Here is a 13,226-nt window from a genome sequence, read left to right on the forward strand (position 1 = left end):
TGCAAAAAAAATCTTCAAAAAAAAACGTTATTTTTGGGAAAATCTCGGAAAGTTAATGCCGAGATTTGTCTAGCATTAGTTTATAAGTTTTATCTTTTTCATTCGCTAAAGATTCTTCTAAATCCTGTATCTTTTTTTCATACGATTCCTTTTGGAGTAATGTCGCTAATATTTCATCAGCGTGACAGTTGTGGCATGTGATTTGGTTTCCTTTATTTTGATTTTCTTGATTTTGGGAAGAATTTCGATATTTTTTGCAATTCTGCGATAGTTGTTTGCATTTATGCTTTAATATAACATTTTCTTTCTGAAGCTCAGTCATTCTCTCACGTAATTGGAATTCTTGAACAATCTGAAGCTGGGATGGGCTTTGATTAGACAGTTGCTTTATAGGTTGACTTCTTGTAGTTAAATTTGTGTTTTTATTCAGTACGTTCTCCTTTATGAGATTTTGGATTTTACGATCTCGAATTTCGAGTTCTGCCTTTTGTTGACTAATTAATGATGTTATGTCTGGTTTAGGAGTATAAGTTGTGTTAGTAGGTAAGATATTTTGTTCGATATTTTTAGAACATGAATTAAATATTGCTTCCTGTTGCATTTTTTGAGTAAGAAGTGCATTCTCATCCATAAGCGATCTATTTTTCTTTTCTAGTTCTTGCAGTTTTAATTTAAATTCAATAACTTCTGCATTTATTTGAGAATTTTGATTGTTTTGTTTTTGAAGTCTATTAATTTCACTATTTGCATGAATAAGCTTTTCTTTGAACGAAAATATTTCAGATTTCAAGCGTTCTATTTCTGCATTTGCTTCTTTGAGTTGATATTTGAGTTTATCAATAATTTGCTGGCTACTGCTTTCTGAAATGTAATCACTTGTATCATCAAACTCTATCATCTAATGAAAATTTAAATTCATATCTTTAACGTACAGTTTCAGAAAAAAAAATTATATTACTTGAACTTTTTAGAGTTTAACAAACAATATAATATGATTAAAGAGGTGCTAATAACTTTGCATTCAAATGAAATGCGCAAACACAATTCACTCCATGGAAAAGAATCTGAACAGATGCGAAAACTTCTTGTTCTGCGGCCAATTTTGTAACATCAACAATTGTTGAGCCGATAACATCTCCATTTTGCCGCAACAGAGATATCGATAGTCCGTTTGTCACTACTTCAATAACAAACCCTGATTTCTCGCACGTGAACAGGAGCTGCATCGGCTCTATCTGCGGCGAAAAGTGGAACATCTGTGTTGTTGCTTCGTTCTTGCAGAAATCAAATTTGAGGCAAACATAGTCTTGTGGCTTCAGGGCGAGGAAAATGTCGGAGATAGTAAAGAGTACTGCTGCCTGGCCTTCGTATAAATATATATTGTTGACTTCTGTGTAGTTTATTTGATCTTTAAAATCGTTATACCTTTCGCGCTGAGCCATGGTTATTTCGTACAATTCTTTGTTCAAAATCTTCTTTAGTTTCGATATTTTGCTGAGTTTTTGATCTTCGTATGATACTTTCTTCTCCAAAATCTCAATTTGTCTGATTACTTCATTTACATCATCAAGAGTCATCCCTTCATGCATCATATCGTATAAAAAATACATAAATTTGTGGTCTTCAAATGGATTTTGAGGGCACTTTGAGTACAAGGTGTAAAATTTGTCTCTCATCCCAGAACACTCTATTTTTAAAATTTGTATTGAATCATTTGCTTCTTTAATTGATGTTTTGACTTTTTCCAACTCTTCTTTCTTGTTTTTTACAATATTTTCTGTCTCTTTAATTGAAGATTTCAGTTTTTCTACATTCCTACGCATTTGATCAATTTCTATATCATCGTCCATTGTTTCTAGGTTGTTAGATATTATTTTTAACCCACATTCCCTTGCAATTCGGCATTTTTCTCTGCCAATATCTGATTTTATATTCAACTTAGAGTTTTGGAGGGCATTTATTTCTGTTTGAAGGCTATCTAGTTCTGGTAGCTGTGATTCTAGTTTTTTTATCTGATTTTCAAGAGCTGTTCGTTGAAGATAATGATCTCTTTCATTTTCGATTTGTTGGTTGAGTTTATCTTCGAGCTCATTGACTCTTTGTTTCATCTTCTTTTTTTGCTGTTTCTTTTTATCGACTTGTTCTTGTAAGATTAAGATTTCGTGATCCAAGTCTGAAATTTTATCTTTAAGAGCTTTTTCTTGAAAAATCAATTCACTATCATCTGTGTTTTGTTTTTCAAAATATGATATTGCTGAGTCTAAATCCAATTTCATTAATTTGATTGCTGCTAAATATTGATTTTTAGAGTCCCAATCCTTGCTTAATTTAAATAATTCTTCGAGTTCTTCAATAACATCTTGCTTTTGTTGGATAGGTGAATGATTTTCGAAATCATCTAAACGATATTTTTTGTTTGGGAACACAAAAAAAGATCTAAAGTAATTTAATTCACGCAATTCTTCATTTCTCGTAACTTCTACCCTTCTTAAAGTTAAATCTAGTTCATCAATTTGATATAAAAGATTTTTTATTTCCTTTTTGATCTTTTTATTAATTTTTGGCATATCTTTGCCTGATATATTTGTTTCTGGTTGATTTGTTGCTTCTGTTTGTTCTTCAATTACTCGATTTTTTGATTTAGATTTTGCTAACTTTGATTCTAGATCGAAAAGTTGCGTAGCAAGTTCATCTAAAGACATACATTCCTCGATAAAAATATCCTCCAGCTCCTTTCGAGAATATGTCGAAAGGAGCCGATTCCTAAACATAAAAAAAATATAACAAATGATTTTTATAAGTTCAATTAACAATATACAAACAAATAATTTATTATTCTAATATAAAGATAAAAAAAAATTACAATTGATTTGGTGCTTGAGAAGATTTTCTTCCTTTGAGGTCACTTGTAGTAGACCGTGTTTTTGAAAGTCTTGATTTATCACCTATTGTCCATTTTGGCAAGTTATTTCCGCTGCGAATGTCATAGGCTCCTGGTCCAGGCACTGAAAGATCTTTTGGCAGCCAATCATCTCTAACCATTGGTCCTTTAACTGAAAAGGCACTAAATGACCTGAATGATGGATTATCAGGGGAGTAATCAGTTGGTCCAGGCATAGGTTGAGCAGTTTTCTCTGGGAACTTAAGGCCGATCTTAATATCACGTTGATCTAAGGTAGATTGGAGAACTACATGTTGACAATCAACAGTTGCAACATCAGTAAAATCTGTTCTACATTGAGGAGCAATAGTCTTTTGTTTAACTTCGGGAAAGCGGCGAGTATTTTCATATGGCGCATTGCAGTCATTTATAGATCTGGATGTTGCAGTCCTTGGCCTGATTGCTGGGCCAATTTTGTGGCTGAATTCTGTTGTAATTTCGTATGCTCCAGGACCAGGAGTTGAGCTATTACTGCTCCTTGTATTGTGAGAACGTCTTGATGTGCTTAATCCGCCTCTATTAGATAATCGAGAAGAATCTGCATTTGAGTTTTGATTATTTGATGAATTATTGAATGCACTAGCATCATTATCGGGAACATCTGAATGTATCTTGGTTCTTCGAGTTGAATTAGGAGAAGTTGCGGTTTTTGTTGGCTTTCCGTTTAATTTTGTTGGCGGACCAAAATCTTCGTTTTGGTTATTGTAATCGCTAGCTGAACTTGGAGGAAAATTTATAGAATTTCGTGAGTTATCACGACGAGAGATCGTCCAAGCTGGACTTCCACTTCCAATTCTACTAGGTTGATTGTACGTGTATCCAGGATTCTTATCTCTTGATTCCATTTGACCTGTTCTTGGGCGTATTGCGGTGCGGGGAGTATCGCTACCAACTTTACTTCTGGTTGAATATGCCGCAGGACCAGGTGAATCAGGAACAAGATCTAGTACAATAGGGCCGCGTGAAACCATTGCGGGTACCTTAGTTCCAGATAGATCTTGAATTGAATAATCAGCGGGTCCAGGTAAATGAGAAGTATCTGGATCTTTATACCTGTTTTTAATTTTTACAGATTTTGTAAAGTATTCTTTTGGATTTGGTAAAAATTCTGGTCCTGCGGTATCTTGAATTGCTCTATCTTTGTATCTTGGACCAATCGCTGATTTCCTGCCGCCAAGGGTACTTGTAAGTGGCATATAATCAACATTGGCTGTGAGAGATTTTTTCTCTTGATATCTTGGTCGAATGGTAAAGCCAATAGAATATTGATTACCAAACGATGACCTCAAATCATCGCCGTAAGCTCCAGGCCCAGGAGTCGAATCATATCTTGAAACAGCAGGAAAATCTTTGAGACTCATAACTTTATATTTTTGACAAATATCAAAATAACGTTTTTTATCTCTTATCTCTCTATGTATTTTATCAAGTACATCTTTATTGGGATAGTGCAATAGAACATATTCATCTATTCTTTTTAAATGGATATTTACTAGGATGAACCCTCTTCGGCTTGATTATTTATTACGATTTCAGTAAATATCGTTAAAGGCTATCCATAGTAATAGAATAGCTTCCAAAATGATTAAAATCATGAATTACATATGTAGATACATGCATTAGAAAATCAAAATCCACTTCGATAGTATCCAGTCAAAATTTTTATTGGAAAATCAGCTACATAAATTTCATTCAAGTGACAAATACATAGTTGAAATTTACAGTAAATTGGCTAATACAATTTTTGTGTAGAGATTTTATTGCGATTTTAATCTGCTTTCATGCAATTTTGCTGAAGTAAATGTCTTTTCTTACCAAATGATATTTGAATGTCAAAAAATTACTGGGATTTCCTGATATACTTTTGATATAGAAATTTGAAATCTTATAATACTGTTATTGTTTGATATTACAGACAATAACCATTACGAAATATTTATGAATACACATAGACATGTTTATTCTATTTATTTGTTGCTCTTGAAATAAAATCATTATCAATTTTTTTGAAATTTGCAATGACTATATTATTTTTATCGTAATATATGAGATTTTATCAGCTTTAAATTGAAGATATAAAAAATATGATTTCAAAATCAAAAAATATTGTATATTAGGCTTCTGCATACTGGCACAGCCAGTGGCACGAATTTTTTGGGAAACTGGCAACTGGCACGAATTTTTTAAACTGTCCCCAAAATTTGAAATTTTTCCCCTTTTATTTTTTTATTTTTTTATTTTTTTTTATTGAAATTAAAATTGTATTGCCTATTAATACTTTTGTTCAACAATTAAATAATGAAAATGTTTATTAATTATAATTTATTGAGAGATATCTGTAATAAAGGTAGGAAAAGGATAATTCTGATGTTTTATAATTATTTATTGATTCTCATATTCTTGTATATATGGATGAATTTCTCAGAGAAGATATACTCTTTGAATATACTCCATAATTTGCATATCTCACTGTTGATTGAATACGGTCACCAACCAAACAACCCAAAACTCAAAAGTGTTATGACATTTATACAATACATCTGCTTGAGTATAGAAGCGAGGCCACATCAGTATTATCCTCTACGATTTTATATTATTATCCCTCATACGATGTTTTACTACACCCTGATCCACAAAATGTCAGGGATGTAAGTTTACTCGAATAGGGCAATATTCCTTATGAAGCCCCTCATTGAATGAGGGGCTTCATAAGGAATATTGCCTTAAAGTGCTTTTACTACCCTTCCCTAGTTCTTGAAAGTGTAGGATTCTGTAAATTTACTCGAATAGAGCAAAGTTCTTCCGAGGTCTCTCATCAAATGAGAGACTTCGGAAGAACTTTGCTCTAAGGTAATGTAATTGTAGTCTCTGGCTATTTACAGGTCAGGGAATGTAAATTTACTCGAATAGAGCAAAGTTCTTCCGAGGTCTCTCATCAAATGAGAGACTTCGGAAGAACTTTGCTCTAAGGTAATGTAATTGTAGTCTCTGGCTATTTACAGGTCAGGGAATGTAAATTTACTCGAATAGAGCAAAGTTCTTCCGAGGTCTCTCATCAAATGAGAGACTTCGGAAGAACTTTGCTCTAAGGTAATGTAATTGTAGTCTCTGGCTATTTACAGGTCAGGGAATGTAAATTTACTCGAATAGAGCAAAGTTCTTCCGAGGTCTCTCATCAAATGAGAGACTTCGGAAGAACTTTGCTCTAAGGTAATGTAATTGTAGTCTCTGGCTATTTACAGGTCAGGGAATGTAAATTTACTCGAATAGAGCAAAGTTCTTCCGAGGTCTCTCATCAAATGAGAGACTTCGGAAGAACTTTGCTCTAAGGTAATGTAATTGTAGTCTCTGGCTATTTACAGGTCAGGGAATGTAAATTTACTCGAATAGAGCAAAGTTCTTCCGAGGTCTCTCATCAAATGAGAGACTTCGGAAGAACTTTGCTCTAAGGTAATGTAATTGTAGTCTCTGGCTATTTACAGGTCAGGGAATGTAAATTTACTCGAATAGAGCAAAGTTCTTCCGAGGTCTCTCATCAAATGAGAGACTTCGGAAGAACTTTGCTCTAAGGTAATGTAATTGTAGTCTCTGGCTATTTACAGGTCAGGGAATGTAAATTTACTCGAATAGAGCAAAGTTCTTCCGAGGTCTCTCATCAAATGAGAGACCTCGGAAGAACTTTGCTCTAAGGTAATGTGGTTGTGATGCTTTGATCACAAAGAGCGAGAGATTTTGTCTGAAATTCGTTTATGCCGAAGTTACCAGGATTTCTTTCAAATGAGGAAGTAAATCCAGGAAACTTCGGCATAATATAATGCTGTTGTGGTTCTCTAGCTCTTTGCCTGGCAGAGAACGATGAATGAGTTTATATTGTGAGCATGCTCGATGCGCACACTCACTGAAAATATACGTTATTTTTTATTTTTTTATGAAAAAATAGTTTTGCATTTTTATAATACTATATGCTTTACTATTTCATAAATCGCCTATTTTTCTATCCAAAACCTAATTTTTCCGTGTGATTCGGAATCTTTGCATTCCAAAAATTCGTTTTCTGCTTTCAGAACGCGAAAATACCAACTACATGATGAGATAAAGGAGATTCTCTCACTCAAAAATTTCCAAAAAAAAATCACTTTTCTTTTTTTCACATGAAAATTTTTGATTTTTATTTTCGAAATTCTAAATTCAAAAAAAATTTGGAGAATTTTCGGAAAATTAAATATGATAGATTGCAATCATTTTATGAGTACTATGTATTTGTGCGCTCATATTTAAGTTTTAGCGAAAATTGAAAAAATAAAAAAATAGAAACATAAGAAATCTCTTTATCTCATCATGTAGTTGGTATTTTCGCGTTCTGAAAGCAGAAAACGAATTTTTGGAATGCAAAGATTCCGAATCACACGGAAAAATTAGGTTTTGGATAGAAAAATAGGCGATTTATGAAATAGTAAAGCATATAGTATTATAAAAATGCAAAACTATTTTTTCATAAAAAAATAAAAAATAACGTATATTTTCAGTGAGTGTGCGCATCGAGCATGCTCACAATATAAACTCATTCATCGTTCTCTGCCAGGCAAAGAGCTAGAGAACCACAACAGCATTATATTATGCCGAAGTTTCCTGGATTTACTTCCTCATTTGAAAGAAATCCTGGTAACTTCGGCATAAACGAATTTCAGACAAAATCTCTCGCTCTTTGTGATCAAAGCATCACAACCACATTACCTTAGAGCAAAGTTCTTCCGAGGTCTCTCATTTGATGAGAGACCTCGGAAGAACTTTGCTCTATTCGAGTAAATTTACATTCCCTGACCTGTAAATAGCCAGAGACTACAATTACATTACCTTAGAGCAAAGTTCTTCCGAAGTCTCTCATTTGATGAGAGACCTCGGAAGAACTTTGCTCTATTCGAGTAAATTTACATTCCCTGACCTGTAAATAGCCAGAGACTACAATTACATTACCTTAGAGCAAAGTTCTTCCGAAGTCTCTCATTTGATGAGAGACCTCGGAAGAACTTTGCTCTATTCGAGTAAATTTACATTCCCTGACCTGTAAATAGCCAGAGACTACAATTACATTACCTTAGAGCAAAGTTCTTCCGAAGTCTCTCATTTGATGAGAGACCTCGGAAGAACTTTGCTCTATTCGAGTAAATTTACAGAATCCTACACTTTCAAGAACTAGGGAAGGGTAGTAAAAGCACTTTAAGGCAATATTCCTTATGAAGCCCCTCATTCAATGAGGGGCTTCATAAGGAATATTGCCCTATTCGAGTAAACTTACATCCCTGACATTTTGTGGATCAGTCAGGGATGTAAATGATGTCTATTGAATTTCATTAAATTTCGAATTGTTTTAAATTTTTGAATAAGCATGAATATGTCAACTTCTATTTCACACTTATTTACCTCATACTTGCTCTTTCGAGAAGGTAGCTAGCTCAGCTTTCGCTGAGCGATTTGACACTTTTGATTCCATAAACGTACATACTCTCAATTTTTTTTGTAAAATTTAAAATCAGCCAAACTAGATACACTCTTCTCATATATATGATGTTTTGCTTAAAATCCACATAAAAATTAATACTAATTATTCGACAAGCATATCATGTGATTAATTGATCTGCAATATGAAGATATATATTTGATCAAATATAATTTGGGGCCTCAGGTGGCTTCGCTTGCCCTTCGGGCAAGCACGCCACCTTCGGCCAAATTAAATAATTTTTTTGAAAAATTGAATTATTTACTATTTGGTTGGCGCAAAGCGCCAACCAAATAATGAAGAATACTAATATATGTTTACTTAAAATATGATTAAAATTTTTGAACGAAAACTATCAAAATTAAGTCATAAAAAATATAAATATAAAAAAAAGGTAGTGGGGCTTCCAGGCGCGTTGCGCCCTCTAGCCCTGAAGATGTTTAGTATAAATGAAGTTTATATTCGGAGGGCTTCCAGGCGCGTTGCGCCCTCTAGCCCCGAAGATGTTTAGTATAAATGAAGTTTTTATTCGGAGGGCTTCCAGGCGCGTTGCGCCCTCTAGCCCCTAAGAAATTTTACCCAAGACCCAAGAGGAGGACCGAACCCCAGCCGACCAGCCGGTGACAAAACCAAAACCGTTGTTATTTACATCATATTAATACTGTCACTTTTTTAAATGTCACTTTTTATGTCGCTTTTCACAAATTATATATGTTTTCATGTTTTGTCACTTTTCTGTCACTTTTCGGGTAAAAACATTTTTATTATTATATATAAATGAATTTTACAAAACCACCGTTACCGTTCTTTGGAAATAAGAGTAGATGTAAAGATATTATATTGAGAGAACTTAAGAAACTACCGAATGGTCTAACATTTGTAAATTTGTTCGGTGGAAGTTTCTATATATCCCATTTATGTCATACAATATTCCCAGACTCAAAGATTATATGCAATGACTTCGACAACTATATGGACCGTCTCAAACATATTCCAGACACAAACAATATATTGAAAGAGTTAAAAGAAAAGATACATATAGGTAAGATGGAACGTATACCATTAGATAAGAAAAATATTGTGAGAGAGGTTTTGAAAAAAGCAGAATATATAGACTAGGATAGTATATCTGCTAGACTATTATATAGTGGTTCTATAAGAGTTCATGACATTGAAACACTTATGTCAAAAGTTTTATATCTTAACTATACAAATGTTTTCAAAGAGGACATAGAAAAATATATTGAGGGTATAGAGTTTGTGAGATGTCATTGGACAGAGTTGTATGAAAAATATAAAGACAAGGAAAATGTTTTCTTTATAATGGACCCGCCGTTCTATAACACATGGGATTTTCAATACCAAGTAGACTGGACTTTGAGAGACTCTTTAGAAACTTTAGACGTTTTACATAACCATCCATGCTTTTCCTTTACATCCGATAAAAGTGGTTTGGAAACCGTTATGAGATGGTTAGAGGACATACATGACTATGAGTTTATATATGACAAGATAGAATATGAGAGAGGTCCTATAAACTGGAGAAAGTGTCACAATAAAGAAATTTTATTAGTAAGTAAATGTGGTTTGAAATAGGACTACTTGTTTTAGGTTTTTTCCATTGTGTCATTTATTTATTTGACGTGGCAGAAAAGTACAGAGAATATGAAGATGAACCAATGCCTGCAAATGTTCAGCATATGTACTCGTAAGAGATATTTTTATCTAATATTAAATGGACGCACAGAACTTAGCGAATGCACAGCAACCTGGACAACCAAACCCAGAGAATATTCCAAATGAAGTTAGAATACAAACTGCAATGGCAAACTATGGTCAAGTGCCAACAGATGTACAAGTGCAAACTGCCATGTCAAATGACGCTGCGTTAGGTTTGCCACCATGGTATGCAAATATGAGATGGAAAGAGTTTTATACAAACCCTGAAGTGGGATATAAACAACTTTATGCAGATGACGCGAACACAGGAGTTGACTCAGAATATGTTTTCTACCAGAGGAGAAACAGAATGTATGAGCTCCAGTTAAAGAATGCTATGGAACTCAACAGGAAACGTAAGAGACTAGGCGGACATTAGATTTTTACATATAGTAAAATGGGTTTCTTCAGTAGTATTGGAAACTTCTTTCGAAATGTTGGAAGAGGTATATGGAATGGAATAAAATCTGTCGGAAGAGGAGTATGGAACGGTGTCAAAAATATTGGTAAAAGAGTAGGTCAGTTTGTTGGTATTATACCTAAAGACCCTGAACCAGAAGAACAAGCTCCTGTAATACAACAGCCTGAACCTGCACCACAGTCTAGTTGGCAACCAAATCCAACACCTCAACCGTATTAAAAAATTATATTTTTACCGTTCGATAGTAGTTGTATATGAAACTAAGTTCTAAGTAAAACGCATGGTATAATGGAATTATTCTTTTTCTTCCATCTGTAGTAAACCATACTTGAAAGTCTGAAATACTTCCACTTGGTGGTTCGTATAACTTTGTAGGTTTTTCGTAAAAGTCATTTGCCAAGCATAAGAAAGAGTTTTGGGCGCCAGAAAATGAAGCATGAACAATAATAGCATCTTGGTCGAAAATATTTTCATATGTTCCATTAGGGTTTTCGACTTCATAATAGTCCGGGTGTACTGGATATGCTGCAGGCTGATTTAACATCCTCATAAATCTATACCATGCCAAGTTGTTATATTTTGTAGAAATATAAACGTTTTCTCCAAGGTCTTCTATTTTATTGATTTTAACAGTTGCATTTTTCCTGTCATAAATAATATCGAGATGGTATTCTCCTTCGTCAATGTTAAACTGGTTTGCATATTCAATATAGATATCGTTTATTTTTTCTTGAAAAGCTTGAAGAGTTGTTTCTAAGTTTATAAGCAAACTAACTTGTAAAAGTTTTCCCTGTTCAAATTTCTCATACATACGTTTTTCTTTGTTATAGTATCGAACTTCAAAACCGACCGTAAATGGGAAACAATGTATGGCTTCTGAAATGAACTTCATTCTACGAAAGCCAATAGCTTTTGTGACGGATGGGTCTCTTAACCATCTTAATGGGTAGTCAAAACGATAGCCTTCATGCTTTACGGTATCTGTCTCAAACTTTTGACCGACATTAGTAAAAAGTTCATCTAATGGTTTAGTTGTAGCAACTCTAGAATTTTCTTTTTCTATTGGAAGCATATTTTATCTATAATAAAAATGTCAAATGAAACAGCGTCTATGAGAGAAATACAACACAACCGACAACTCATTATGCAAGCTCTAAATAAGAACACAACAAACTTTTCAAACTATTCTAAGATATCTGAGTCATTGAAAGGGGGTGACTTAAAACTGACAATAAACCCAATGACAGATGAGTTTCTGTTTCAAGACAATAAGAACCATACTGTCTGTATAAATCCAACAAAAGGAACTTTAAACGAGAAACCTATAAATGAACTTCTTTTGAAAGCAGATGTTGACAGCAAAGCTGACAAAGAATATGTAGACGATGCAATAGCAAAAGAAGAAGAAAGAGCTAACAATGCTTATGCAACAAAAGAACATACTCATCCTGAACTAGCAGACAAAACATATGTTGACAATAAAATGTCAAGTGAAGTGACAAGAGCTGAAAACGAATATTCTAAAAAGACTCATATACATTATATTAACCAAATACCAAGTCTTAAGGAAACATTAGAGACAAAAGCAGATAAGACTCATACACATACCATTGCAAATATTACAAACTTACAAGAAACCTTAAACAGGAAAAGTGACGTTGGACATACACATACCATTGCAAATATTACAAACTTACAAGAAACCTTAAACAGGAAAAGTGACGTTGGACATACACATACCATTGCAAATATTACAAACTTACAAGAAACCTTAAACAGGAAAAGTGACGTTGGACATACACATACCATTGCAAATATTACAAACTTACAACTAACTTTAAACAGGAAAAGTGACGTTGGACATACACATACCATTGCAAATATTACAAACTTACAAGAAACCTTAAACAGGAAAAGTGACGTTGGACATACACATACCATTGCAAATATTACAAACTTACAAGAAACCTTAAACAGGAAAAGTGACGTTGGACATACACATACCATTGCAAATATTACAAACTTACAAGAAACCTTAAACAGGAAAAGTGACGTTGGACATACACATACCATTGCAAATATTACAAACTTACAAGAAACCTTAAACAGGAAAAGTGACGTTGGACATACACATACCATTGCAAATATTACAAACTTACAAGAAACCTTAAACAGGAAAAGTGACGTTGGACATACACATACCATTGCAAATATTACAAACTTAAACGTTAGCCTTGAAAAGAAAGCAGATAAAACATATGTCAATGAAATATACCAAAGTTTGATAGGAACAAAAAAATATTGAAACTATTGTTGGTGACTTTTCTGTCAATGAAGAAAATAAATATTTTAGATGGCAGTTGGTACAGTCCTTAAAAATGGTACACGGTGTAAACTCATTCCGAAAAATAACAATGAAATGTATGTAAGCTATAAAAAGAATGATGGTACACAAGTTAAAGTTCCATTAGACAACAACTGCTACTTAAACTTATATGGAGACGAACAAAAGAAATATTTAAGAGTTTATGAAATGGCAGATATGACATTGCCTGACCCAGCTCCAGCACCACATTATTATGACTATGGAGATGACGACAGAACACCACATGTAGATGAACAAAAGCTAACATTATATTTAGATTATT

At 33.6% G+C, this 13,226-nt stretch overlaps 7 protein-coding genes across 7 annotated transcripts, besides 1 other annotated feature; 3 read left to right on the top strand and 4 right to left on the bottom strand.

The window, feature by feature from the left end:
- Window positions 1–52: 52 nt before the first annotated feature.
- Window positions 53–898, bottom strand: TVAGG3_0890550 (uncharacterized protein; the record flags this gene model as incomplete). The annotated part of the gene is made up of 1 exon (XM_001306007.1): window positions 53–898. The coding sequence occupies one exon, from the start codon at window positions 896–898 to the stop codon at window positions 53–55; it is 846 nt and encodes a 281-aa protein (XP_001306008.1).
- A 65-nt stretch (window positions 899–963) lies between these two features.
- TVAGG3_0890560 (A-type inclusion protein-related family) lies at window positions 964–2,781 on the bottom strand (the record flags this gene model as incomplete). The annotated part of the gene is made up of 1 exon (XM_001306006.1): window positions 996–2,771. One exon carries the CDS (start codon window positions 2,769–2,771, stop codon window positions 996–998), a length of 1,776 nt encoding a protein of 591 aa, XP_001306007.1.
- Window positions 2,782–2,859: 78 nt separating this feature from the next.
- Window positions 2,860–4,926, bottom strand: TVAGG3_0890570 (uncharacterized protein; the record flags this gene model as incomplete). The annotated part of the gene is made up of 1 exon (XM_001306005.1): window positions 2,860–4,302. One exon carries the CDS (start codon window positions 4,300–4,302, stop codon window positions 2,860–2,862), a length of 1,443 nt encoding a protein of 480 aa, XP_001306006.1.
- A 5,247-nt stretch (window positions 4,927–10,173) lies between these two features.
- Window positions 10,174–10,536, top strand: TVAGG3_0890580 (uncharacterized protein; the record flags this gene model as incomplete). Its single annotated transcript, XM_051250822.1, has 1 exon — window positions 10,174–10,536. The coding sequence occupies one exon, from the start codon at window positions 10,174–10,176 to the stop codon at window positions 10,534–10,536; it is 363 nt and encodes a 120-aa protein (XP_051086297.1).
- Window positions 10,537–10,554: 18 nt separating this feature from the next.
- TVAGG3_0890590 (serine threonine-protein phosphatase family) lies at window positions 10,555–10,797 on the top strand (the record flags this gene model as incomplete). The annotated part of the gene is made up of 1 exon (XM_051250823.1): window positions 10,555–10,797. The coding sequence occupies one exon, from the start codon at window positions 10,555–10,557 to the stop codon at window positions 10,795–10,797; it is 243 nt and encodes an 80-aa protein (XP_051086298.1).
- Window positions 10,798–10,801: 4 nt separating this feature from the next.
- Window positions 10,802–11,650, bottom strand: TVAGG3_0890600 (uncharacterized protein; the record flags this gene model as incomplete). The annotated part of the gene is made up of 1 exon (XM_001306004.1): window positions 10,802–11,650. One exon carries the CDS (start codon window positions 11,648–11,650, stop codon window positions 10,802–10,804), a length of 849 nt encoding a protein of 282 aa, XP_001306005.1.
- Window positions 11,651–11,668: 18 nt separating this feature from the next.
- TVAGG3_0890620 (phage tail repeat-like family) lies at window positions 11,669–12,883 on the top strand (the record flags this gene model as incomplete). The annotated part of the gene is made up of 1 exon (XM_001306003.1): window positions 11,669–12,883. The coding sequence occupies one exon, from the start codon at window positions 11,669–11,671 to the stop codon at window positions 12,881–12,883; it is 1,215 nt and encodes a 404-aa protein (XP_001306004.1).
- Window positions 11,669–13,226: part of a mobile genetic element that runs on past the window's edge.

The sequence above is a fragment of the Trichomonas vaginalis genome, chromosome VI (assembly GCF_026262505.1).
Source record: "Trichomonas vaginalis G3 chromosome VI, whole genome shotgun sequence".
NCBI lineage: Eukaryota > Parabasalia > Trichomonadida > Trichomonadidae > Trichomonas > Trichomonas vaginalis.